A 23,368-nucleotide genomic window follows, 5' to 3' on the forward strand; every position below is an offset into this window, starting at 1 on the left:
GAGTGTTGATTATCAAATAAATTTGCTTAACTGATTATTAAAAACTTATTTTCAGTTTTGGTTTCCATCTAAATGAAATCATTAATTTGCAAAATTACAGTATTATCAGTTTCTGTTATTGCAGTACAATTGACTTCAGAATTGCATGTTTTATGTAAAGTAAAACGTCACATAAAAATGGATTTCTTTTAATGCAGATGGAACAAAACGCATACTGGTATGGATGAGATTTTTTTATAGGATTTGTTGAATGTGTTTGTTTATTTTTTTTACAGTAAAGAGAGAATCTGTTCCCACTCCTCCACCTGCTTCCTCCAAACCGGCTCTGACGGAGGAGGAACTGGAGAAGAAATCGACTGCCATCATAGAGGAGTACCTGCACATCAATGACCTAAAGGTACATACACTTAAACACTCATGCCAATGTGTTTTGCTTTGTGTTGTTTTTAACCTCACGCTGTTGTTCATCCTGCTGTCCTGAAGGAGGCACTGCAGTGCGTCAGTGAGCTGAACTGCTCGTCCCTGCTCTCCGTGTTCGTCCGGACAGGAATCGAGTCAACGCTGGAGCGCAGCGCCCTTGCTAGAGAGCACTTGGGTTTACTGTTTCACCAGCTGGTCAAAACACAAACACTATCTACACAACAATACTACAAAGGGTGAGAGATGTGTGCATAATATAATCTTTATAGCCAAATGAATTTAAATATATTCTAATATATTCCTAATAATCGTGTCAGGCTGTTGGAGGTGTTGGAGGTTGCAGAAGATATGGCCATTGATATTCCTCATATCTGGCTGTACCTGGCTGAATTGATCTGCCCTATGCTGCTTGAGGGAGGAATTCCCATGGGGCCTCTCTTCAGGTGAGCCTGCAAACTGCTTTACACGATTTCCCTGATGAAGCCACACAACAATCAATAAACAAAGAAAATTGTTAATAAGATACAAGGTTTTAATCTGTTGGAGCTTGGAACGACCTCTGACCCCTGTGCTGTATTTGTAGGGAGGTGTCTAAACCACTGGTGCCTCTTGGGATAGCTGGAGTTTTGCTGGTGGAAATCCTCAACCTGCTCTGTAAAGGAATGGTAGGATGTTTGTGTGAACTGATTAATTCACGTCCTGACACTTGGGCTGCATGATTCATTAAAATAAAATCGATATTGCTTAGCGATGGCTGCGATTGATTTAAATGATGATGATCCGCCGGTGTTTTCAGCGTCAGTAAATGCTGCTCAACACAATCTGATCTGAGCTTTGGTTGCTTATAATGTGCATTTGAAAACACTGTATGCTCAAAACAATCTTCTCAAACTTATAACTTCATGAGAAGCACTTATAAACAAGAATAATTCAAGACAGCCATAAATATAAGTTTTGTAATAATCTTATTTTTTATTTAAAAATGTAAATTACATTATCAATTTTATATTTTGTTTACTAAATTTGTTTAATAATAATCATGATAAAAAATAATAAATATTGTTGTCAACAAAAGAGAAGCTTCTCTGCATTTCTCTAACAAAATTAAAGTGTGATGGATTAACAATTGAAAATGAAATTAAGAGTAATTTTATTGTAATTTCACAGTTGTACTGTAAAATATTATTATTATTATTATATTATTAATTTTCTTTAAAACTCATTTTATTTGAAAGTTAAATATTGAATTAGCAATATTGTTTTGTTTACTATTTCTGTTTAGTACTAATCATAATAAAAAAAATGTATTATATTATTTTTTACATGTTATTCATACATTTATTATTATATTATTATTAGTATGGTTATTTTATAGTCCTCCTCATATATAATCGCACACAGTGCTGTGCCTCGAATCAAGTTCTGAAAGTGTCTGTTCTGAACTGTTTCCTGTCTCAGAGTCATAAGAAGGTGGGAGCGATGTGGAGAGATGCAGGTCTTAGCTGGAAAGACTTCCTGCCTGAAGATGAGGACGTCAATAAGTTTGTCACCGAAAAGGTCAGTGAATTGACTGCAACTGCAGTGCTCTGGAATTATAGTTATGATTCTTGTATAATGTTGCTAAAGCATATGTTTAATAATTTGCTATATAATCTGTGTGTGTAGGGAGTGGAGTTCACTCTGGGTGAGGAGTGTGTCAGGAAGAGCAGTAAATCATCTCTGAGTCCAGAAGACATCACCAGAGAGCTGGAGCGACTCCTGCAGGAGAAAGCCGACAACCAGAGGATGTTTGACTGGGTGGAGGTGTGTGTGGTTTAAAGGATGTTCTGGATTCAGTACTACTGAATCTGCATCTTTATCTTCCAACCACTTAAAAGGGTGAAATAAGGAACTTTACAACAGAGCCCCTAAGGGCACATGTGGTGGGAAATAATATGAGATGATAGGAAAAATTATATTTCATTGATATTTGCATTCACTTGAGAATTGTTTTTTTTTTGTTTTTGTTTTTTTTTTTGCAAGTGAACTCAAAGTTCCTAAGAGGAAAGCAAAAGTTCTGGTGATGGGGAAAAAAATATGAGCTGGAAGGAAAAGTCATATTTCAATGCTTTTGCATTGTCCTGAGGAACTTTTAGTTCTTCCGAGAAACGTTTGCGCTCTCCCGAGAAACGTTTGCGCTCTCCCGAGAAACGTTTGCGCTCTTCCGAGAAACGTTTGCGCTCTTCCGAGAAACGTTTGAGCTCTGCCAAAAAACGTTTGCGCTCTTCCGAGAAACGTTTGCGCTCTTCCGAGAAACATTTGCGCTCTCCCGAGAAACGTTTGAGCTCTTCCGAGAAACGTTTGCGCTTATCTGAGAAATGTTTGCTCTTATCTGAAAAACTTTTGTGTTCCTTCGAGAAACGTTTCCGCGCTCTTCCAGGAAGCTTTTCGTTCTTCCAAGAAATGTTTGTGTTCTTCTGAGAAACGTTTGCGCTCTTCCGAGAAACGTTTGCGCTCTTCCGAGAAATGTTTGCGCTCTCCCGAGAAACGTTTGCGCTCTTCCGAGAAACGTTTGCGCTCTTCCGAGAAATGTTTGCGCTCTCCCGAGAAACGTTTGCGCTCTTCCGAGAAACGTTTGCGCTCTCCCAAAAAACGTTTGCGCTCTTCCGAGAAACATTTAAGCTCTTCCGAGAAACATTTGCGCTCTTCCGAGAAACGTTTAAGCTCTTCCGAGAAACGTTTGCGCTCTTCAGAGAAATGTTTGCGCTCTTCCGAGAAACGTTTGCGCTCTTCCGAGAAACGTTTGCGCTCTTCCGAGAAATGTTTGCGCTCTTCCGAGAAATGTTTGCGCTCTTCCAAAAAACGTTTGCGCTCTTCCGAGAAACGTTTGCGCTCTTCCGAGAAATGTTTGCGCTCTTCCAAAAAACGTTTGCGCTCTTCCGAGAAACGTTTGCGCTCTCCCAAAAAACGTTTGCGCTCTTCCGAGAAACGTTTGCGCTCTCCCAAAAAACGTTTGCGCTCTTCCGAGAAACATTTAAGCTCTTCCGAGAAACATTTGCGCTCTTCCGAGAAACGTTTAAGCTCTTCCGAGAAACGTTTGCGCTCTTCAGAGAAATGTTTGCGCTCTTCCGAGAAACGTTTGCGCTCTTCCGAGAAACGTTTGCGCTCTTCCGAGAAATGTTTGCGCTCTTCCGAGAAATGTTTGCGCTCTTCCGAGAAATGTTTGCGCTCTTCCGAGAAACGTTTGCGCTCTCCCGAGAAACGTTTGCGCTCTCCCAAAAAACGTTTGCGCTCTTCCGAGAAACATTTAAGCTCTTCCGAGAAACATTTGCGCTCTTCCGAGAAACGTTTGCGCTCTTCCGAGAAACGTTTGCGCTCTTCCGAGAAATGTTTGCGCTCTTCCGAGAAATGTTTGCGCTCTTCCGAGAAACGTTTGCGCTCTTCAGAGAAATGTTTGCGCTCTCCCGAGAAACGTTTGCGCTCTCCCGAGAAACGTTTGCGCTCTTCCGAGAAATGTTTGCGCTCTCCCGAGAAACGTTTGCGCTCTTCCGAGAAACGTTTGCGCTCTTCCGAGAAACGTTTGCGCTCTTCAGAGAAATGTTTGCGCTCTCCCGAGAAACGTTTGCGCTCTTCCGAGAAACGTTTGCGCTCTTCCGAGAAACGTTTGCGCTCTTCCGAGAAACGTTTGCGCTCTTCCGAGAAATGTTTGCGCTCTTCCGAGAAACGTTTGCGCTCTTCAGAGAAATGTTTGCGCTCTTCCGAGAAACGTTTGCGCTCTTCAGAGAAATGTTTGCGCTCTTCCGAGAAATGTTTGCGCTCTTCCGAGAAATGTTTGCGCTCTTCCGAGAAACGTTTGCGCTCTTCCGAGAAACGTTTGCGCTCTTCCGAGAAACGTTTGCGCTCTTCAGAGAAACGTTTGCGCTCTTCAGAGAAACGTTTGCGCTCTTCAGAGAAACGTTTGCGCTCTTCAGAGAAACGTTTGTGCTTATCTGAGAAATGTTTGCTCTTATTCGAGAAACTTTTGTGTTCTTCCAAGAAACATTGGCACTCTTCCAAGAAACGTTTGCGCTCTTCCAAGAAACATTGGCACTCTTCCAAGAAACGTTTGCGCTCTTCCAAGAAACATTGGCACTCTTCCAAGAAACGTTTGCGCTCTTCCAGGAAGCTTTTCGTTCTTCCAAGAAATGTTTGCGGTCTTCCGCAAAATGTTGGCATTCTTCCAAGAAGCTTTTCATTCTTCCAAGAAACATTTGTGCTTATCTGAGAAACTTTTGCGTTCTTCCAAGAAATGTTTGCGCTGTCCTGAGAAACTTTTGTGCTTTTCCAATAAACTTTTGCGTTTTTCTGTGAAACTTTTTTGAGAAAACACAGACCTTTTTATAAGCAAAAGTTTCTCAATGGAACGCAAAAGTTCTGTTAATGGGGAAAATATGAGCTGGGAGGAAGAATCGTATTTCAGCACTTCCATTTGCTAGTAAATTTTTGCGCTCCAAAAATAAACTTTGCATTCGCTCACAAACGTTTGTGTTCTGCCAAGAAACTGCGTTCGCTCGCAAAAGTTTCTCAAGAGAACACAAACTACACAAAAGCTTTGAAATTTTTCCTCCCAACTAATATTCTTTCTGTCTCCATGTACCTTTAGGACTTTACAGCTACAAATATGATGGCACAACTCAGTTAGAGATGAATTATAGCTGTTCTGTTCAGCTTTTGCAGCTGTGTTTGTCACCTCAGTGACCTTTGACCTGTCCCTCTGTGCAGGCCAATCTGGACGAGCAGCAAACAACATCTAACATGTTTGTCCGAGCGCTGATGACCGCAGTCTGTCAGGCTGCCATTATCTGTGAGTCACTTTTCTTCTCCTTTCAAAATAACACTGGGAAATAATGTAGGGCGGAGCTTGATTTTAAACATCAGGATTTAATCCAGCACTGGTGAATCATGTCATGTCGGCTTTAATTTTGTTTTCATCCTGTCATTGTCAAGGTGAGAATCCATATAAAGTAGACACTAAAGAAATTACCCAGAGGGCCAAGCTGCTGCAGCGCTACATTAAAGACGAAGAGAAAGAGCTGCAGGCGCTGTACGCGTTACAGGGTCTGATGGTACAAATGGAGCAGCCGCCAAGTAAGTGTGTTCGTATGCGTGTATGCAGCCAGATATCTGTCACTTCTCCTCTTCATCAATGATATCGGCCTCTTTCTCTCTGCAGATTTGCTGCGGATGTTCTTCGACGTCTTTTATGATGAGGATGTCATAAAAGAGGAGGGTTTTTACAGGTGGGAGTCCAGCAAAGACCCCGCCGAGCAGCAAGGCAAAGGCGTCGCCCTCAAATCCGTCACCGCCTTCTTTACCTGGCTGCGTGAAGCTGAGGACGAATCAGACAACAGCTAGGTCTTTGGCCACACCCACTACCGAGATGGATTCATGTGGAGAGCAAGAAAAAAAAAACATTAAATATATTTGGAGATTGAAAAAAACACTTGGGAGATTTTCAACATTTTTTGTTTTTTGTCTTTTTGTTTGCGCAAGAAAAATGCCGTTGAACTGAAACGAAATAAAGTGGTATTGAAAAGTATTAGAGGATGACAAGCCTTATCTGCTCGCCGCAGTTTTAGCCGTTAGAATTGCTACTTCCTGTTTCTTGCTCCTGCTGCCATGGAGACGGACGTTGATGACATCACTTCATTGAATCGTTTGTTTATGATGTCACTCCCTGGTGACAGAAAGCTGCTCAGAGTTCTATTTTCCGTTTTGAATCCCTTTATATTTGTGATCTAGTTTCGCGTGGACCGGCTGACCGTGTGCGTGTTGCTGTAACGGAGGAGGATTGATTGGATTTTGGGATTTTGTTTAGTTCTAGTGGAGTGATTTGAGCTCTTTTTTCTATGTTTTTTATGACAGAAAATCTAATTAAAAATGCAAATTGCATCACCCTGTTTCGGAGCTGCGGTTTTTCAGTTGTTTCGTTGCAGCTCTGGGCGATGAACTTGATAGAAACATTCAACTTTGACCTTTTTGCTGCTGCTGCTGCTGCTGGCCGCCGAGACGCTTCTGCCGGCCCGACCTGACCTGACGTGACATGCGGTTCATCACATCATACTTAATGGAGAAATCATTCAAACTTAAACAAAAAAATATAAAAATTTAAAAAATATGAGGTGGGCAGAGACTTCAGGGTGTCGAGGAGCTCTTGTGGATGTGCTCTTTGCACCTGTAGTGGACTTTACAAAATAAATCACTATTACGACTTGAAAATATATATAGAAATAAAAGTGTTTAAGAGGAGAAAACTACAAAAAAAAAAAAAAAAAAAGCTGGAGAATGAGAGTACGAATACTACATGCCTTTCAGCTCCTTGGAGTGGAGATGCATTTCAGGAGCGCCCTGTAAATACATGTTTTCTTTTTGTTTGTTTTTTTGTTTTGTTTTTTCAATAATAAAAATGCTAACTTTAATGCCATGTATTAATTTGTGGCTTTTGTTTTCATGTATTTAATTTTTTTTCTTTGCGGTTTAACCACACGGCTTGTACAATTATCCTCCTCTAGTTATTGATTATAGTTTAATGAAATTATGTAAATATTTCTTTTCTCTTTTTTTTTTTTGCGCTTTTTTCTTTTTCTTTTTTTGCTTTAAATATTTAATTGAGAGAAATTAATGCCTCTTTTCACATTTGAAACTGGAAAAGATAATAAAGAACATTGCAATGAAAAAAAGGACAAAAGTGTGTCGATGTTCCTTTTCTTGAGGTTTATCTTGCTTGAAGTACGTTTATCATATGCTGAATGCGTTTGGAAAAATATCTGCATTGCGTGCCGTTACAGTCAAGAGTTTTATGGATGAATCTCATGGGTTATTTCATACAGATTAGTTTCATATTGTGCCTCATTTGTGTCTCAATGCAAATGATCATTAATAACGTTTCATTAATAATCAGCCCCGTTTCTGTCTGTAAATGACTGATTTACAACATTTAAATGCGAGTTTATCAGTGTTTTAGAAGTTTTGTGCTCTTTCAGTTGGATTCTATATAGAGCTCTAGGGTTCTTCAGAATCAGAAAGAGCTTTAATGTGTTTGCACACACAAGGAATTTGCTTTAGTGACAGAGGAAGCTCCCAGTACACAGACAACAACAGTACAAACAGTATAAAGATGTGAAAAGACACACATATGTACATAAATAACAAAATAGAGCATTTCAGGTTCTGAGATACGGTGTCTAGGAACCTGAATGACTCCACTGCTGCCACAGTGATGTTCATGATGGTGACTGCGAATAATATGACTTGTCAACTAATTCTGGATTTGCACAAAAGATGAACATGACGACACATGCTAGTGGATGAGTTGAATCAACTCCACAGCAACTACATAAATTTATCCACTAACCATTCAGAAACGTCTAAAAGTTGTAACTTCTTCCTGAGTCTCTCCATCAGTGTCGACTCCGGTTTGAACAATGTAAGGCTGAACAATCCTCATTTTGCCTGCGTGAGATTCTCCAGCTTTGTTGTTGTTGAGCCGTTAAAGCTCCGCCCTCTTCTGGAGCAGCAGCTCATTTGCATTTAAAGGGACACACACAAAAACAGTGTGTTTTTGCTCAAATTTGACAAGCTATAATAAATGATCCGTGGGGGATTTTGAGCTGAAACTTCACATTCTGGAGACACCAGAGACTTATTACAACTTGTAAATGGGGCATAATATGTCCTCTTTAAAGTTCTATATAGAGCCTGTTCTTCTAAGAGTGTTGTTTAGGGCAGTGAAAATAATCATGTAAATATTTTTTATTCAGTCTTTTAAAAGGCTTTCTTTGAGGAAGTGCAGCACTATTTCTTGTTTTATAAAGGCTGAGGCTTTTACACAAGATTGTGTTGTGATTCGATACACATCAGTTTATACTTTGTTCTTTGTCGTCTGTGAGATATGGTCAGTTATTTGTGTGTGTGTGTTATCTGCGTTATATAAGTGAACCTCATCTGTCTGATGTTAATCTGTTGGTTTTTATCTTCGTTTATGGCTCGTTTCATAAATGCTCATAAATATCTTCATATCAGTCACTAATAATCGCTAATAAATCTGGCACTGTTGAGTTACTCATGCACTTCACATTTACAGTCCCTCATGAGAGCGTCTGTCAGTTGTTACAGGTTCTCTGTGTCCATGAACTCTTGACTCGTTTGTGATCTGATTGGTGGAGATGGTGTTTGCATCACAGAAGGGTCAGAGGTCGCACGTCTGAACTAATTAATGCAGTTTCTGTAAGTGTTTCCTGACTGTCCAGCTGCGGTCTCGTCATGTTTGGTGTCCGTGTGTCCGTCCTCTGTTATCTGCTGGCTTTGGCGTCCATAACCTCTGGGACAGGTACGATCACTAGTATTTGTTTTTTCATCTGGGGTTTTTGGACATGTTTTTGTACAGACCATGGTAGTGCCTTCATATGTTTGAATACCAAATTCTTTCATTCATCAAGGATGCATTAAATTGATCAAAAGTGACAGCAAAGACATTTATAATGTTACAAAAGATTTCTATTTCAAATAAATCCTGCTCTTTTGAACTTTCTATTCATCAAAGAATCCTGAAAAATAAAATGTGTATCAGTTTCCACAAAAATATGAAGCATACGAACAACTGTTTTTGGTCATACTGTAGCTGTAGTGTGTCATAATATTCAGACAGACCGCTAGAGAGATAGACGAGTAGTTGTGTAACCATCTCCAGTTTGAGCTGCGGGGTGTGTGAGCGCTTTTCATCTGAAGGGTGTGTGTAGGTTTGAGTTTTGAGCTGTTTTTCTAATCAATGCCCGCGGCTCACTGCCTACAAAGTGAATTAGATCCACTCCAGTCCACATTCAAGAGGATCCACTCCACATCAAAGTCATTTAGAGTCGTTCTGAAGGGTTCCTGCGCTTCTGTCTTCAGACAGCTGCTGTCTTTGATTCTCTGGGCTCGTTTTCCCACAAGAAACATCTGAGAAGCAGTAAGTTTTTGTCCATTTGATCTCACACTGCTGTCTTGGAGAAATTATCGAGAAAATTATCTTTCCTTTTGCATATGAGCACAAACCGCAGAACAAAACAACAAAGTCAATGTGTAAAAACACGTATGTGATGTGCTGTACGTATGGATTAGTCTGTGGTCCTCATAACCCTACGTTATGAGGACAAAATGTCCTAACAAAGATGCCAGTATCCAAAATCCTTGACATTTTTTGGTCCCTGTGAGGAAAACAGCTTGAAAAGCATACTGAATTATGTTTTTTTGAAAGCGTAAAAATGCTGAAAGTTTTCTGTGATGGGTGTGTTTAGGGGTTAGGATTAGGGGATAGTATATACAGTGTGTACAACATAAAAATTATTGTCTATGGAAAATCTCCATAAAACATTGCAACCCAATGTGTGTTTGTTAGTTTTTCCCCCTGTAATTGCAGTAGATGCTGTAGATTATATAATGATGACACTATCTGAAGCTCTACAGGTGATATTCATGCATTAATTTGTTCATTCATTCATGCATGAAATAAAACATATTCCATCTTTTCATCTTAAAAATAAACATTCCAGGTAGAACCGGAAAGGGTTTTATATGCCGATGATATCACTGGAGTTAAAGTCAACCTGAAATTGCATTTGCGAACTATTTTACCTCTATAATAAGCTAAGCTAAATTTGTTTCAGATCAGTGTTATTTCAGTGTTATTAATATACTATTGTAGTAATTATTTAAATTTTGGATCCGCTTTTATTTTTATTTTCTTTTTGGTTTAAGTATTAGTCATTTTGACAAGTGCTTTTGTCATTTTTTTTTTTTTAAATAAGATATATTTTAAACATAAAATGGTTGATAAATTTGTGTTCCCGTGGGTGAATAAATACACCAGGTCGTTTTAGATAAAATCATCTGCTAAATGCATAAGCGTAACATATTTCTATATAGCTATAATTTATTTCTATTTTAGTAATTTTAGTACTTCAACATATTTCAGATAGTTGCCAAAGCAACATTTCTTCTTTTTGTATTTTTTTTTTTTTTTACATTTTATTATATTTTACTTTAAGTTCCACAAATAATTTTCATCCTTTATTTCTTAAAAAAAAAAAAAAAAAAAAAGTTTCTTCTATGACATCACTGTGGAAACCCCTTTTGGTTCTTCCTGGCACCTGAAGAACCCAGAATGAAACATCAAGAACTTCTTTTAATCTTCCAAAATCCATAAAGCAACTAAATGAGGAAAAAACAGTTCTTGATGAGAACCTGACAACTGCTGAAGAATCTTTATCTGTAAAAGTAATGCAAAAGAGAGGTTTATTTTGGTAGTTTTTATGTTTATGTTTTGCACAAAACTGTATAACGTTTGTATGTCCTTCTCTCAGCTGAAGAGGAGAACCCGGAGTTCTGGAGGAGTTCGGCTCAGAACACGCTGCGTTTGGCTCTGGGCAGGACACTCAACACTAATGTGGCCAAAAACATTGTGCTGTTTCTGGGAGACGGTAAGAGGGATTTATGACATTCAACAAAGTGATGCAACTTTTTATTAAAACAAGACACATACACATGAATAATGTAATATCTCATCATACTTCCCCAGTTTATTCATCACAGTACATTAAGACAATTGTGTCGTATTACAAGTTTTCTGAAATGTTATTTAAATATGCAAATGATGCATTTTTTAATAAATATGCACTAATGTACATACATTTCCAGAACAGAAATCTGATCATTCGATAAAGCCAAATTCTTTCAGTTCAGTTTTTTTTTTTTTTTTTTTTTAAGTTAAAAGTTTTTACAGAGGGGGATTTTGGATATTTTTATCACTCCATAAATAAAAAAAAATTTAAAAAGAAGTTTTAATAGTTTTATTTTAACAATTATTTTAGCATTATTTGCATATTTTATCATATTGTATTATTTATAAAAACCTTTTCACAATTATTTAGGAATAAAATGTTAAATATAAACCCTCTGTAAAAACATCAGAGAATAGATAGGGATTTGTAGTAATTATGTGCTTTTTTTAATAAAAAGTTTCAGTTTTAGCACAGTTTTAGTTTATTTCCAGTTAGAAATTTTAGTGCTTCAACTTCACTAACTTTCAGTTAGTTGAAAAAGCAACATTTCTCATTTTTGTTTAGTTTAAGTTTTTCATCCCATATTTATTTTTATTTGACTTCAGCTTTATTTCTAATAAAACATATTTTAATAGTATTAGTTGATTATTTTGGTATTGTTTATTTACTATTATAGTTTGTAGTCATATTTCTCAACAGGAAGAAGAAAAAATAAATGTTCACCATGTTTTTAGAAATGAAATGTTAAATATATATCAGGTGAATGTTATATGAACAAATCCCTCAGTAAAAACCTTCAGTATATAGATAGGAATAAAACTGTAAGTTTTGGTGTATGTAAGTGCTGCTGAAGTGGAGAAAAAACTTTTTAAAGATGTGTATTGAAATTAAAATTTACAGACGCAAATAGATAAAGTGCAATAAAAAACTTAAACGTGTATTTTGGATGTTTTCTTCCCACTAGTCTAAATGTTATACAGACAGAAAATAGACCAAAATCTCCAAATTGACCAATGCATGAAAAAACAGTACACTGTCCTGACCAATCAAAATCAGCCAATCAGATCAGGTGTTGGTGTGCAACATGCAGCTGAGTGTCCTGTGGATCTGATAGTGTGTGTGTTTTGGACAGGTATGGGTGTGACCACCATCACGGCCGCCCGCATCCTAAAGGGTCAGTTACAGAAGCGCTCGGGAGAGGAGACCGTCATGAATATGGACACTTTCCCGTATGTGGGTCTTGCTAAGGTAACACTGTCTTCACACAGGTTTCCTTAAGCCTGTCACTGGCCAGTCAAACAGATAATCCCGTGTTATTTCAATTAAGAACATTTTTTAATAGTTTGTCTTAATGATAATAACTCTGCGTCAATCTGCCAATTGCTCAAAGTGTGTGTTTGTGCTTGTTTGCTTGTAGGTTTACTCAGTGGATTTTCAGATTCCTGACAGTGCAGCGACGGCTACAGCGTATCTGTGTGGAGTCAAAACCAACCTGAACACTGTTGGCGTGAGCGCAGCCGCTCGTAACGGTGTGTGTCGCTCGCAGAAGGGCAACGAGGTCACGTCCATTCTCAAATGGGCTAAAGACGCAGGTACAGAAACACAGGATTTCACTCTTAAAAAAAGCTAATTGTCACTCAAACCCAAAGGTTCCTGTTTCCCAGAAAGATTACGCAGCCAGCATTCTCACTTTATTCCTTCTGCACACAACGACTTATCTGAGTGTGTTTCAGGTGTGAGTTTATCTTCTCTCTTTCCAAATATTATCTTCTATCTTTGTTATTCAAGCCATAAACAGAGCAGTGCTGACACAAACTATCTGTGTGCGTGTTTTCAAACAGTAAATGTTGATGTAAAGCTAACAATTAATTAAAACACAAAATTTACAATTATAAATGTTTTAATTTTATAACATTTATAGAATGTTCATATAGCATTATTAATAACTGAATTGAGCTGAACAAGGATATTATTATGACTTATTTAAATTAGCATCATAACTCCTCCTTTCCTGTTTATTTTTGTGAAGCTGCTTAGAAAGAATTTCTATTTTATAAAGCACTATAAAAATAAAGGTGACTTGACTTTGATATGCATTCTCATAATGTTGAGATAAGCACAGAACGTACTTAATGAACGTTATCATAACATTGAGAGAAAATGTTTTTAGAACATTCCTTATGAAGTTATTGCTATTTGCTGAATGTTAACATTAATATTATCAGAACCTTTTAAATGACATTTTATAAAACAGGACATTTTAACATTTTAAAAACATTTCCACAACGTTTTTAGAACATAATTGTAATAGCTGGGGAGAACCGTGAACATGCAAATGTGCTGTTAAATTATTGACATATTAACTTAAAATCCTCAATTAAATATTTTAGCTCAAATTGGTTCGGCTGGCAAAACAGTTTGAGAATCCCTGCTTGATATCATTATCAGCAGAGAGAGTGTTTTTGCTCATATTTCATGTGTCTTTCCTCCTGTAAGTGTGTCTTTTTGCAGCTGAAGCATCTCTTTCCATCTGAAAATGCTTCAAAAATGAAGCTCATCAATCATCCATTAAATCTAGCCTGCTAAATTAATTCATTTATCTTCTTTCTCATTTCATTCATGATCACACTGAATAATTCAAGATTTTAAAAATAAATTTCATTCATCGTTGGCTGGTTTTCATCATGGAGGTTGTGTTACAAAATGCTCTAATAATCTGCATATCAGATAATTACTAGCAGTCAGTTGCAACAAAGAAAAAACTGATTGATTATTCGGTTTTAATTTTAGTCTAATAATTTAGACAATATTTAATATTTAATTTTAATTTAATCTAACGCTTTGGGTATGAGAAAATTATAATTTATTCTTATTATTAGACTAATTTCAGCCTTTTTTAAAATTCTGTACTTATTGTATCCGTTAGTATTTTTATTATTCTTCATTCTTCAATGTCTACTTCCACTCCAGTCAATTGCAGCCCATAGAACCGCTTGCGGGAAAATGGTGAAAATTGGCACACAGATGGAGGACTGTCTGAACATTAACCACAGCAAATTTGGAGTCTCTAACTCAATCCCTCTAGCACCACCGACTGTCCAAATGTGCACCTAGTTTTATGCTAATAACTTTTGATCCCTAAAGGCTAAACAAATTCTTTTTTCCTCAAAACAACTCATTTCACATTAATTTCCAAACATATTTGACAAAGAGCACTTCCAAATGGATGCGAGGCTATATCTCCACAAAGCTTTAGTGTATTGTGACACATCTTGGTACATGTTATCACAAGCAATGTTATCAACAAGACCTGTGGCTACATGCAGCGTTTTGGCACAGCACCATCAACTGCTCAGAAGATATGAAAAAATACTATTTTTGCTCATAACTTCTGAACAATTTACCCAAAAATCATAAAACTTTTGATTTAGTGCTGCATACCAAGTCGATTGATACCCAATTTTCCAGTGTCGGCCATTTTGAATGTTATTAATAAAAAATGCTGTTTTTACAAATGCAGTGTATTGTTACGAGAAACTCAGTGATGGCCATCAGCACCATGTCCTAAAGTTACTCAGATTTGAAACAGTGCGACCTTTAGGGTCAAAATGTATAATGATATTTTAAAAGTTGCTAATATTCTAATGAAATTTGATAGATTTCTTGAGTCTAGAACAATGTTACCAATTATGCCATATTTGGTCAAATTTGCTGTCTGCCATTTTGAATTTCTTTGAAAACCTACTTTTTCAAACTCCTAGATCATTTGTCCGATTTTCACCAAAATTGGCTCAGATTATCTTCAAACCATTCTAAATAAAAGTTATTAAAAGCTTTTTGATTGTCCAAACTGTTCTTGAATAATGCATCAACAAACTTGATGGCATGATACCAAGCTTATTCTGAGGCTGTGACTCTGCAACACTTTGACACTTGGTAAAAAGTAAGCCATTAAATTGTATTACTAGTGATTGTATTCATGATTTCTCAGCCTTTTTGCCTAAAAAAAAAAAAATAAAATCTAAAACTCTCTCTAAGTACTCCCGGCCATGCTTGCATGACTCATCATGCCTTTTTTTTCATGTTTGGCCCCTTGATTGCTGCCTGCAGCTATATTTATCATTATAGTTATCATCCTTGGTGTGAACGGGCCTTAAATCCAAGCGCTGCTGAGCTCAGGGCAGCTCAATATGTGTTTGTGTCTAAGTAGTGTTTTTTGGGTGTCTCTTAAGGGAAGTCTGTGGGCATAGTGACAACAACACGCGTTCAACACGCCACGCCTGCTGCTACATACGCTCACAGCGCCAGCCGCACGTGGTACGGCGACGCCGACCTGCCGGCTTCTGCCGTCGCCGAAGGCTGCATGGATATCGCCTCACAGCTGCTCCGAAACACAGACATAGACGTGAGTGTGTGAGAGAGATGTCTGACCCTTGGTGCATTCAAATGATAAAATCTCCCGAGCAAACAGATGCCTCTGTGTGCAGGTGATCATCGGAGGAGGTCGGAAGTACATGACACCTAAAGGGTTTCCCGATCCGGAGTATCCTGAAGACCTGAGCGCACAGGGACAGAGAAAAGACAACAGAAACCTCATCGATGAGTGGCTGAGCATGAAGGAGGGAAAGGTAAAGAGAGAGAGAGAAGCATGTGAAGTATTTCCAGGAGAAACATGAAATTTAGCAAGAGAGAAACACAGAAGGCAGGACTTGATTGGATGGATTTCAGAAGTGGAGAAAAATGCTGCATTCTGATAAAGGATTTTCGGAATCATCCATGACACAACCTGAAACATGAATTAAGAAAGTACATTATTTGATTTCATGTCAACTTTATAGAATACAGAAAACATATTCCAGCATCATCTTCACACACAATATATCTTGTGGCCAAATACTTTAGATAAGATTCATATTACTTTGGATGGGAGAAAGTGCAATGTGCAAAATGGTGGAATAATTCCCGCCTTCTAAATAAAAGAACCAGTCACCAATTGGTGAAGGCATCACATGTTCTGAGACGCACGCTTATGACTGCACTGGTCCAGACTGAAAAAAAGGCCGTTTTATTGTCATGATTTGAGCATTTAGACACAATTCATGGGGCAGTTATTGTCAGACAATAGTCAATTTAATCATAAACTTGGTGAAAAGCTTTGGAGAATTTGATGTTTCCCCATTCAGAGAGAGAGGAGCTGTTCTTGCATGACAGAAATAGTTCCCCGAGAGGCGTTTCAAAAATGCTGGCGAGTGAAATTACTTGCCTTAAAGGGATTTGCTTTGACGTGTTTGTGCAGGTTGCGAGATACGTGTGGAATAAGGTGGACTTTGACGCAGTGGATCCTGAAAAGACTGATTATCTGATGGGTACGAGACCTTCATTCACACCAGAGATGCATGATCTCCAAGGGTTTGAGTTTCTGAACCAGAGGAACTGAGCTCATGAGATTTATACCAGACTTATTATATGCTATTATAGATTCTAATATTTAGGATTTTTTTTTTTTTTTTTATGTGCTTTTTTTCATTTTGATTAGCTTTTTAATCTTTTAGATTGTTTTCCATCTAATGTTTATTTTTATTTTTAATGCAGCAAACTTTTGAACAGTAGTGTATTTCCAGGAGATATTTAGCAAGAAAGATTTGATCTGTAACTGACTGAAAACTTTTACATTTTCATAAGGAATTATAACATTCCTTTAGTTCCTTAGTTTTCATCTAATATTTATTTATATTTTTAATATTTAATACATTTATTTATTTTATTTCAGCTTTATTTCAATTAAAATAACCCTAATTATAAAGAAATATTATAATAATAAGTCTATGTAAAGTTCCCTCTCTCTCTCTCTAGCCCTCTTTGAGCCCGGTGATCTGAGGTTTGATGCGGAGAGAGACCACAGCATGGATCCATCTATCTCAGAGACCACAGAGAAAGCTATTCAAATCCTGAGAAGAAATCCCAAAGGATTCTTCCTGCTGGTAGAAGGTAATCAACTGACAACCAACCAATCCATCAAACGATTAACCAATCAATCAACCAAAAAACAACCCAATCATCCATCCATATCATATCATCCACCCATCCATCTATATCCATTCATCGATCTATCCATCCATATTCATCCTTCCATTCATATTCATCCATCCATCCCTCCATATCCAACATCCATATCCATATCCATAAATATTCATCCATCCATATTCATCCATCCATCTGCATTCATCCATCCATATCCATCCATCCATCCATCATCCTTCGATATTCATTCATCCATCATACGTATTCATCCATCCACCCATATCCATCCATCCATCCATCCATCCATCGATATTCATTCATCCATCATCCATATTCATCCATTCACCCATATCCATCCATCCATCTATCCTTCGATGTTCATCCATCCATCCATCCATCCATCCATCCATCCATCCGTATTCATCCATCCACCCATATCCATCCATCAATCCATCATCTATCCATCTGCCCCTCCATCCATATTCATCCATTCATCCATATTCATTCATACATCTGTATACATCCATCCATCCATATTCATCCACCCATATCCATCCATCATCCATATTCATTCATCCATCTGTATTATCCATCCATCCATATTCATCCACCCATATCCATCTATCCATCCATCCATCCATCCACCCATATCCATCCATCAATCCATCATCTATCCATCCACCCATCCATCATCTATCCATCTGCCCATCCATCCATCCATCCATATTCATTCATCCATCTGTATTCATCCATCCATCCATATTCATCCACCCATCCATGCCTCCATCTATCCATCTGCCCATCCATCCATCCATCCATCCATATTCATCCACCCATATCCATCCATCCATCCATCCATCCATCCATCCATCCATCCACCCATCCACCCATATCCATCCATCAATCCATCATCTATCCATCCACCCATCCATCCCTCCATCCATTATTCTATCCATCGATATATATCACCCATATTCATCCATCTATCATCAATCCATATTCATCCATCCATCCGTATTCTTCCACCCATATATTCACCCATCCAACCAATCTGTCCATCCATCCATATTCATCAATCCATGGTGTTCATGTTCTTCCACAGGTGGCCGTATTGATCAGGGACACCACGACAGTCGCGCTTCCATGGCGCTGCATGAGGCGGTTGCTCTTGATGAAGCTGTAGCCCGTGGACTGGAGCTGACCAATGAGGAAGAGACTTTGACAGTCGTCACGGCTGACCACTCCCACGCATTTACCTTTAACGGCTACCCGTTCAGAGGGAACAGCATTCTGGGTATGTTTCTGTTCATGTGTGCATCTGAGATTGATCATTATTACAGCAGTTTTCAAACAGAAAATATTTGTTGTGAGCATAAACTATTTATAAAAACTACAACAGTATCTCAGTGACTGAACTAATCATTCGAATAATCCTCACTTGTCTATCCTCTCTGTTGTTTCTCAGGTAAATCTCCAATCTTTGCCTCAGACTTTTTACCTTACACAACTCTGATGTATGGAAACGGACCGGGACACAAAATCATCAACAACAAGCGTCCAGACATCCGCAACGTCGACACCGGTAAGAAAATCAGCACTTGGCTCACAGAAAACACCAATGTTCTGTGAGTATTTATTCTGGTTCTCTGTCTCAGCCGATAAGGATTATGTTCAGCAGTCGGCCGTCCCGCTGGGGTCTGAGACCCACGGAGGGGAGGATGTGGCGCTGTTGGCCCGCGGCCCCATGGCTCATCTCTTCCAGGGTGTTTATGAGCAGAACTACATCGCACATGCCATGGCTTACGCGGCCTGCGTCGGTGCCAATCAGGAACACTGCGGTGTGACTGCTGAGCCTCCTATTATGGGCTACACAACCAGTGACCCGAGGAGCTCCGCCCCCGACACGCCCCTCTGCGCCATGATGATGGTGATGCTGAGTGCATTGATGAGTGTTTTACTGCACTGAGAGAGACAGCAGCAGATATTCACCAATCAATCACAATTTGAGATTTTGAAATAAACCCTTAAAGGGGCCATGAACTGCATTGTTTTAATTTTTATAATGTTTCCTGGGGTGCACTTATAATGTTAGTATGTATTTTGCAAACAAAAATTGTCATCATTTAGAAATAAAATTTTAGCCTCTGATTTGACGCTCTGTTTTAAGGGGCGTGTCTGCTGTGAGACCTCAGTGTAATCGCCCACTGCTGTGATTGGCTGACATCTTTACAATAATAAATAGCCAAGTATTACTCTCTTGAAAACTTTTAGCACATTTTTACTATAATAGCTTTCAAGGTTTACTAATCGTGAAATGTGTTTATTATAGCATTACATTTAGATCTATGGCATTATATTTAGATTGTGGCATGAAATGTTGCAGTGATGAACATTGTAGCCGATGTTGTTGAGCTCATGAAAGCAGTGATCTCGTCATCGCAACTCAATTTCTGCAAACTAACCAATGCTTTCATTGTAACTTACAGTGCAAACTCAATGTAACTAAGGGATTCATTGAATAAAACCGAAGTTTTGCCGTGAGTCCAGAACTCATTCACTGATAAACTTGCGCTGTTTGATTGACAGCTCCAGCGATTGCAAAGGGAGCGTTTTTTTGATTGTGTTCTATATATAATTTAATCACTGTTTAAATAGTTTATTTTCATCCTACCTAGAGAAACAATGTGAAGTTGAGCGTTTAGTCACTGGTTTGATTTACTGACACACAGACAAAGATCATCTGACTGTACATGAATCAGGCATTAGAATGAACACAGTTACTGACATGTTGCATTACTGTCGAGTTCATATCGTAAAGCCTGCGCCGAAATGCGCTTGATTTACCAAATAATCCACAGTGAAATGTACCGAATACAAATAAATGAAGCTCAACTGAGACATTCACATTGTTGAAAATAAATAACCATATTCCTAGCATTAGCATTGTTACTTTAGTCCTATATCGCTCTTCACTCCTCCTCATCCTCATTAACACGCCAGTGGGTGGAGCTAATGTTGCATTTATGAAGTAGGCGGAGTTTCTTCAGTGGAGGCGGGGTTTCACTTATCTATCATAGATAGGCACATTCCAGGATCAGTCGTTCGATGGGTCTGGTGTCAATAAAAGCTTTTATTGGACTAACAAGGAAGATTTCAGTTCTGAAACGTACAGGATATTCTTATAGTACGATGATCTCTTATATATATCAAAAGCACAAGGAAAAGATAATTTCTCAATTCACAACCCTTTTAAGGTAAGACATTACAGGCAAAAACGTATTTTCTTATGCACTGGTCAGTTTTGAGCTCTATTTTGTTTCAATACCATGTCAGACTAGTGGAAAGAAAACATTTAAAATACAATTTTAAGTGTGTATTTTATCAGCTACACTTGGGTCTGTAAAGTTCTTTCACTCTGATGTCAGTAGAGTAGAAAAGATGATCACAAGTTTTATTCTATACTATAAAAATGTTAATACCGCATCCTAACAGGGAAAGTTTTCTGAACGTTCCGGCAAACATTCTTCCAGTAACGTTTATAGATAATTCGTTCAAAGTTATTCAGTCGTTAAAATGTTCTCAAAACATTAGAACAAAAATGTTTATTTAAACGTCATTCATAGTTGGATGTTCTTCTAACATTTTTAAATGTTACATGTTTTAGAACGTTTAGAGAACATTCAGATGTAACATTCACATAATGTTTTCAAAATTCTAAAATGGAATGTTCCCTTAACATTCACATAACCAAGAGAAAATGTTTCCAAAACATAATAACTGGACAATTTGAATGTTCAAAGAACGTTCAGAAAAAATAAAGTTTTAATGGGAACATTAGAACGTGTTTTTGTTAGTTGGGATGTATGTATTATTAAAAGTTATGTATTTCTGAATGAAACAGAATATATTAGAAATAAATAGAATGGGACTTGACTGTATCAAAATATGATTGGATCATTTGTTTGCTGTGCACTGATTAATCATGAAATGAATTATGAAATGAAACAGAGCATTTTGATTTCATGTTGATTCTTAACTTTAAACTGAATCTGACTGTTATTGATGAAAACATTTCATGAATATCCTATTGACGTCATCTCAGGCAGAGTCTGTAAACGACATGCGTATTTGAGGTGTATTTATTACGTTTGTCACTGTTTGATCTCTCTGATCGGTGTGGCTAATTAAAGACAGGTGGGGGGCGGGGCAGATTTGATGTCATCACACACACGCTCATAAATAATAAATCACAGCCAAAGACTGGTTATTTTTAGCAGCGCGTGAGTCATTAATGTAACAGTTAGAACATCTGCTGTGCTTCTCATCAAACCTGAGAGAGTGTGGCGGTCTTGGTTAAGCGTGTTACGGTGCATTTGCATGGATTTATTACACCTGTCGACAGGTAGACAGGAACAGGCAGATGAAGTTTGCTTTCCACAGGGGAAAAACACAAATCCTCATGGCTCTCAGAACACTTTCTCTCAATGTCATATCAAACATTAATAATGTTTCATCTGTGAATGTTATTTTGAGGACGTTTTATCTTAACATTTACATAATTTTACGTGTTAGCTGGCTAGGGAGCTAGTGTGCCTCAGTATTTCAGTACATCAAACAGGTTTTGTACACTCCTGCTGTTCTAGTAATTATGCTGCTTTAAAATGCCTGAAACCTCTAACAAGAAGTGCGAATAGCAATAAATTATAAATATATATGCATATGTAAGAGCATTAAATAATTAATGGTGCATTTAAGATGCAGATGGTTGACCAGTCACTGCAAATAAGTAACATACTGAAGATGCTGTGAAATGGTTGCTTTTTGTTGATGAAAAAGAAGATATAGAGTGCAAACAGATACAGCACTGAGCAAATTAGTTAAAGTTATACATGCTACCTATATAATGGCACACATGAAAAAAAGCTTTATTGCCTTGGATTGAGATTTGTTACCTCTTTACAGTAAGGTAACACATGTTACTATATTCAGGCTACAGCAAGGCTGTGCGCTTGTACTTGTGCATGTGTTTGTGAACTTGCATAATGTAATTCTGACATTAAAGCTGCAGTCCGTAACTTTTTTTGGTTAAAAATGATCCAAAATCAATTTTTAAGCAAGTACATAACCAGCCAGTGTTCAAAATCACCTCTTTGTCTGATTCACAACGGTAAGCTTGTAATAATGTTTTATAATTCGAGCGGTACTGGTGGGTTTCCACGGGAAATTCGAACGTCCCGCCGTTTGTCTTTGCATCATTACGTCACGTCTGTTTACATCAACAAGGAGTCCCAGCTAGGCTATATCACATGTGATGGATCATTTTTTCACATTTTTAGCCTTTTTTCACAGCAGCTGGAACAATTCAACTCATCATTTTGATGGCGGATTGTATGGTATGACAAATTAACGTTAGAGATTAGACTGTACAGAAATTGAAATCTGCAGGTAACACTAATACACACTAAACACACAGTCACGCAATGCTGATGTTGTTAACATTAACAATTTGAGAACAAAGTATAACAGTAATAATAATTTTCAAGGTTTGATGTGACATGAGTTACGCGATCATTAGATTTAATCACCATAGTGTGATTTATTATAATGCTTTTTTCTCCTCAGAACAAAAGTGGCAGATTTGTTACTTACTTGTTACCTATTTTGGTCACACTTCCAAGATTATTTATCTGTGTTTCTGAAGTATCCACACCAATGCGGTGACTGACAGCAAACATTAGATTAATCCGTGCTGAGGAGTCGTGCCGATGCACAACCCACGTAAAGATGATAATTCCTCAAATAACTGCTATTGCAGGTTTAGAACAGAGATGGCGACAAAGAGGAAAATCTTACAGACTGCAGCTTTAAATCCCTTATGTTCTTTATAGAGAATCTGATGAGCTCAGTGAAAATATTACTCTTCTACACAATATCTGTGTGTGCTGTATATTTTTATGCTTACTAGTCTAGTGTTTCAAATGGATCTCCATTTCAGTTAATATGATAAACAACAAGGCAACATCTTTTCCCCTCTCTCTCTCTCTCTCTGTGGCATTGATGTGCAATCAGGTAGATGAAGAGACTACGCTGACCTACAGGTGGCGCTGTAACACAGCACACTCTTACACTGCAGAGCTGAGAGAGAGAACATGCAGAAAGCATCAAAGAGAATAAAATCGTGTAATCATTAAAAAGTTGAGTGAAAATGTTGCTGCAGATGTATATGTGTACTTCATACAGTACATCCCTCACACTATGTTGATTTAGATCTTCAGAAAAGCTTCTCGTTGTGGTTTTTGAGCAAAAACATATTTTATTCCAAAATCAAATGGATGTATGTGAGATTTATATTTTGTTAATGCATTAAAGAG

General features: G+C 37.8%; 2 protein-coding genes across 8 annotated transcripts in view; both read left to right on the top strand.

Annotated features, from left to right (window-relative positions):
• Nucleotides 1-6,736, top strand: part of LOC137005266 (eukaryotic translation initiation factor 4 gamma 1-like) — a 50,144-nt gene extending 43,408 nt beyond the window's left edge. For all 7 annotated transcript variants that reach the window (XM_067366086.1, XM_067366085.1, XM_067366089.1 and 4 more), the window contains 9 exons: nt 276-397; nt 484-656; nt 738-863; nt 1,004-1,085; nt 1,879-1,977; nt 2,086-2,223; nt 5,161-5,242; nt 5,386-5,526; nt 5,612-6,736. In XM_067366086.1, the coding sequence (XP_067222187.1) occupies nt 276-397; nt 484-656; nt 738-863; nt 1,004-1,085; nt 1,879-1,977; nt 2,086-2,223; nt 5,161-5,242; nt 5,386-5,526; nt 5,612-5,793 (1,145 nt within the window). In that variant the 3' untranslated portion in view covers nt 5,794-6,736. The remainder of the gene's footprint in view (nt 1-275; nt 398-483; nt 657-737; nt 864-1,003; nt 1,086-1,878; nt 1,978-2,085; nt 2,224-5,160; nt 5,243-5,385; nt 5,527-5,611) is intronic.
• A 1,964-nt stretch (nt 6,737-8,700) lies between these two features.
• Nucleotides 8,701-19,060, top strand: alp3 (alkaline phosphatase 3). Its single transcript, XM_067365390.1, has 11 exons — nt 8,701-8,767; nt 10,779-10,895; nt 12,109-12,224; nt 12,394-12,568; nt 15,209-15,381; nt 15,464-15,604; nt 16,273-16,342; nt 16,830-16,964; nt 18,100-18,291; nt 18,463-18,579; nt 18,653-19,060. Exons 1-11 carry the CDS (start codon nt 8,701-8,703, stop codon nt 18,961-18,963), a joined length of 1,614 nt encoding a protein of 537 aa, XP_067221491.1. The 3' UTR covers nt 18,964-19,060.
• Nucleotides 19,061-23,368: the final 4,308 nt, after the last annotated feature.

Source organism: Chanodichthys erythropterus, chromosome 17, assembly GCF_024489055.1.
Source record: "Chanodichthys erythropterus isolate Z2021 chromosome 17, ASM2448905v1, whole genome shotgun sequence".
NCBI lineage: Eukaryota > Metazoa > Chordata > Actinopteri > Cypriniformes > Xenocyprididae > Chanodichthys > Chanodichthys erythropterus.

What these genes read in the sequence shown, in the direction of transcription:
- alp3 (XM_067365390.1), top strand. Translation starts at nt 8,701, where the DNA reads ATGTTTGGTGTCCGTGTGTCCGTCCTCTGTTATCTGCTGGCTTTGGCG. An exon ending in GTCCATAACCTCTGGGACAG is followed by an intron (nt 8,768 to 10,778) that starts GTACGATCACTA and finishes TCCTTCTCTCAG; the next exon opens with CTGAAGAGGAGAACCCGGAG. An exon ending in TGTGCTGTTTCTGGGAGACG is followed by an intron (nt 10,896 to 12,108) that starts GTAAGAGGGATT and finishes TGTTTTGGACAG; the next exon opens with GTATGGGTGTGACCACCATC.